The sequence below is a fragment of the Sinocyclocheilus rhinocerous genome, unplaced genomic scaffold, assembly GCF_001515625.1.
Source record: "Sinocyclocheilus rhinocerous isolate Xijiao unplaced genomic scaffold, SAMN03320098_v1.1 scaffold55, whole genome shotgun sequence".
NCBI classification, from domain to species: domain Eukaryota; kingdom Metazoa; phylum Chordata; class Actinopteri; order Cypriniformes; family Cyprinidae; genus Sinocyclocheilus; species Sinocyclocheilus rhinocerous.
This window is the reverse complement of record NW_015647461.1, coordinates 1,022,318-1,025,697: the sequence shown is the minus strand read 5'-3', so window position 1 is coordinate 1,025,697 and position 3,380 is coordinate 1,022,318. Positions and strand designations below refer to the sequence as shown.

Below are 3,380 nucleotides of genomic sequence, written 5' to 3'. Positions count from 1 at the left end.
AACAACGGCTCTGTGTAGTTAATGCTGCTCAATGTGAAAGCACGCAGGTGATGGAGATTTACCGCTGATTACAGAACCGGCTTTCTGACAAGATGCGCGTTAAATATCGCATGCGATTTATCGTGCAGCCCTAGTTTAGATAAGTGTATTAAATGAAACTTTGAGTACTAGTTATGGAATGGAGACTAATACTTCTTGGTTGTTGAAGACATAACCAGTGAGACACATTATTAATTGAATGCTCATGCTACCCTTAACCTACAGGAACTGTTCATTCTGATCTGTATATCTCTTATTGCCGTTGTATTGTTGTTTGCTCTGGTATAATGTGGGTATATATTAGTAGTATATCAATAATAGCAGTATGTCTACAGTATATTAGTACATTTGTGCATTTCAATAATAAATGACTAGGAGTGTGAATCTAGCAGGAAATGTCTCTCTTTGATTTTGATTCCTGAACAGTTGCTTTAACTATCTTGTCAGTGAAAAAAAATTCAATGATGTGAACGATGAGATTATCATTCATTTAAAATATATTTAAAACAATTTCTTTAACAGGTTTGTCACAGACCTTTCACAGTCTTTGTAGAGATTGTAATCAATCCTATAATTGGCCATCATTTTTTTAATTATTCATGACACTGGTATTTTTTTGGGGGAAAAAAACAAAACCGAACCGAATACAGAGAGTAAAATCAAATAATTACTAACACTCCTGAATTACACAAACTTGCAGAACTAATAAACGTTTTTGGGTGACAGTAATAGAGGAGACCATTTATTTATATCTGTATATTTTAACACTGTATATTGACACAATTCGTTTTGTTTGAACTTTCAGGTGAATGGAGTCTCTCTTTGATTTTGATTCCTGAACAGTTGCTTTAACTATCTTGTCAGTGAAAAAAAATTCAATGATGTGAACGATGAGATTATCATTCATTTAAAATATATTTAAAACAATTTCTTTAACAGGTTTGTCACAGACCTTTCACAGTCTTTGTAGAGATTGTAATCAATCCTATAATTGGCCATCATTTTTTTAATTATTCATGACACTGGTATTTTTTTGGGGGAAAAAAACAAAACCGAACCGAATACAGAGAGTAAAATCAAATAATTACTAACACTCCTGAATTACACAAACTTGCAGAACTAATAAACGTTTTTGGGTGACAGTAATAGAGGAGTCCATTCATTTATATCTGTATATTTTAACACTGTATATTGACACAATTCGTTTTGTTTGAACTCTCAGGTGAATGGAACAGAAGCTGATTATGAATATGAAGAAATTACACTTGAACGGGTAAGATTGCTCTGACAGTGACAAGAATTACAGGCTCTTACAGTGTCAGTAAGATTTACAATATATTACACCATGTATAAAAGTATATATGTCATAATATTGTCATTTTTATTGAGTGTCTGAATAAAACTGTATCATAAATTGTACAATGAAAAGAGATGTAAAATGGTCATGCTCAAGGTTTTAAAAAGTCACTGTCAGAAAGAGAATATTAAAGACAGAAAAAAGCTTGAACTATATTATGACAATACATTATTATTACATTTGATTAATAGTAATTTCTACATGGACTTTTTTAACATTTTAAAGTTGTGTATGTTAACATAGTTGTGTTTTTAGTGTGTTTTGTGCTGTTTATTATACTATGTTTACAAATAAACATTGCTGTAAACGTTATTTCATGACACTGAACACATTAATTAACTACTAACTAATGCAAACCATATAAGCCCTTATTAGAAAAAATTTCAGAGTGCTGCACTGAATATATATATATTTGAATCAAGTGTTTCACAGATCAACTGCTTGTAACATTCACATACACACACATTCCTCCTTTGATTTGTTTTGGATTTAATAATGTCATTATGCTTATAGGTCTGTTTTTTTATTTATTTATTTATTTTGGTTGGTTGACATTTTCTCTTTTTTCACCTTTAGGGGAACTCAGGCCTGGGTTTCAGTATTGCAGGCGGTACCGATAACCCCCACATCGGCGAGGACCCAAGCATCTTTATCACAAAGATCATCCCAGGAGGAGCTGCCGCACAAGATGGCAGACTCAGGTCAGAGAATATGTTATTAGATAGTTTCACATCACATTTGTAAATAGCACTTATTTATTTCTGGTTACAAGTTAACAGCATAAGCAGCACAGTTCTGTGTAGCTGAAGTAGCAGAAGTGTAGTTGTTGGTAGTTTTGACTGCTGAACCTATTTTTGCCACATGTAGAGCACTGAATTCAGCAGAAAACATGTTGAAAATGCACTGTAAATTTATCAACAGAATTTTTTGTAATCTGCTAAGAACACAGGATGCTAGCATACAGGACTATGTTCCCTCGGGCAATGTCAGAGCGTGGTACAAGGTTCACACTCAAGAACCTTCAGACTCTCACACTCACTTCTGCACTTAAAGGGTTAGTTCACCAAAAAATGAAATGAGGGTTTTACTTACCCTCGAAGCATCCTAGGTGTATATGACTTTCTTCTTTCAAATGAATCCAGTCGGGAGTTGTATTAAAAATTGTCCTGGCTATTCCAAGCTGTATCATTGCAGTCAGCGGGTGTTGCAGTTGAACAGTCCACAAGTCGTCAAATAAAGCTCGCGCATTCATAATAAAACATGCCGCAGACGGCTCCGGGGGATGAATAAAGGCCCCCTGTAGCGAATCCATGAGTTTTTGTAAGAAAAATATCCATGACCACTGACAGTTCTAGGTTTCAGTATAGCCGGAGGAGTTGGAAACCAACATATTCCTGGGGACAACAGTATTTATATCACCAAAATCATTGAGGGAGGAGCGGCCCACAAAGATGGACGGCTACAGACTGGAGATAAACTTATGGCTGTAAGTAAAACGTTAACTTTTCTATTACCTATATATTTACTAAATAACATTAGAAGCATCATTTTACATTGAAAATTTAGGAAATGACATTTTTTAAGAGCACTTTGTTTAACGAGATGTTACAGAGCTTGAGCAGTTGCCTTTTATTGCTAAATATTCCTCTACAATTTTTTTTAAGCTGTCACTTTCAACCTTTAGTGGAACTGGCAGAGTTGCATATGGCAGAATGCAATTATACAATAGTTCATGTTTAAAGGAATAGTTCACCCAAAAATTAAGCTCATGTTAATCACTGTTACTGAATTGCGACTTAAATTTAGTTGACATTAGGTGAACTGACCTTTAATTAGTCCTATTGTAACCTGACTATATATATATATATATAAGGATCAGTGTTGGGCAAGTTACTTCCAAAATGTAATACATTATATATTACTAGTTAATGTCTTTTGAAAGTAATTAGTTACATTACAATATTACTGTCTCTGAATTGTAATG

General features: G+C 33.8%; 1 protein-coding gene across 1 annotated transcript in view; it reads left to right on the top strand.

Annotated features, from left to right (window-relative positions):
• The window catches only part of LOC107709173 (disks large homolog 1-like), a 150,847-nt gene that overhangs the window by 113,565 nt on the left and 33,902 nt on the right, over window positions 1-3,380 (top strand). The window contains 2 exon segments of the mRNA XM_016513585.1: window positions 1,262-1,312; window positions 1,973-2,097. Coding sequence (XP_016369071.1) covers window positions 1,262-1,312; window positions 1,973-2,097 — 176 coding nt within the window.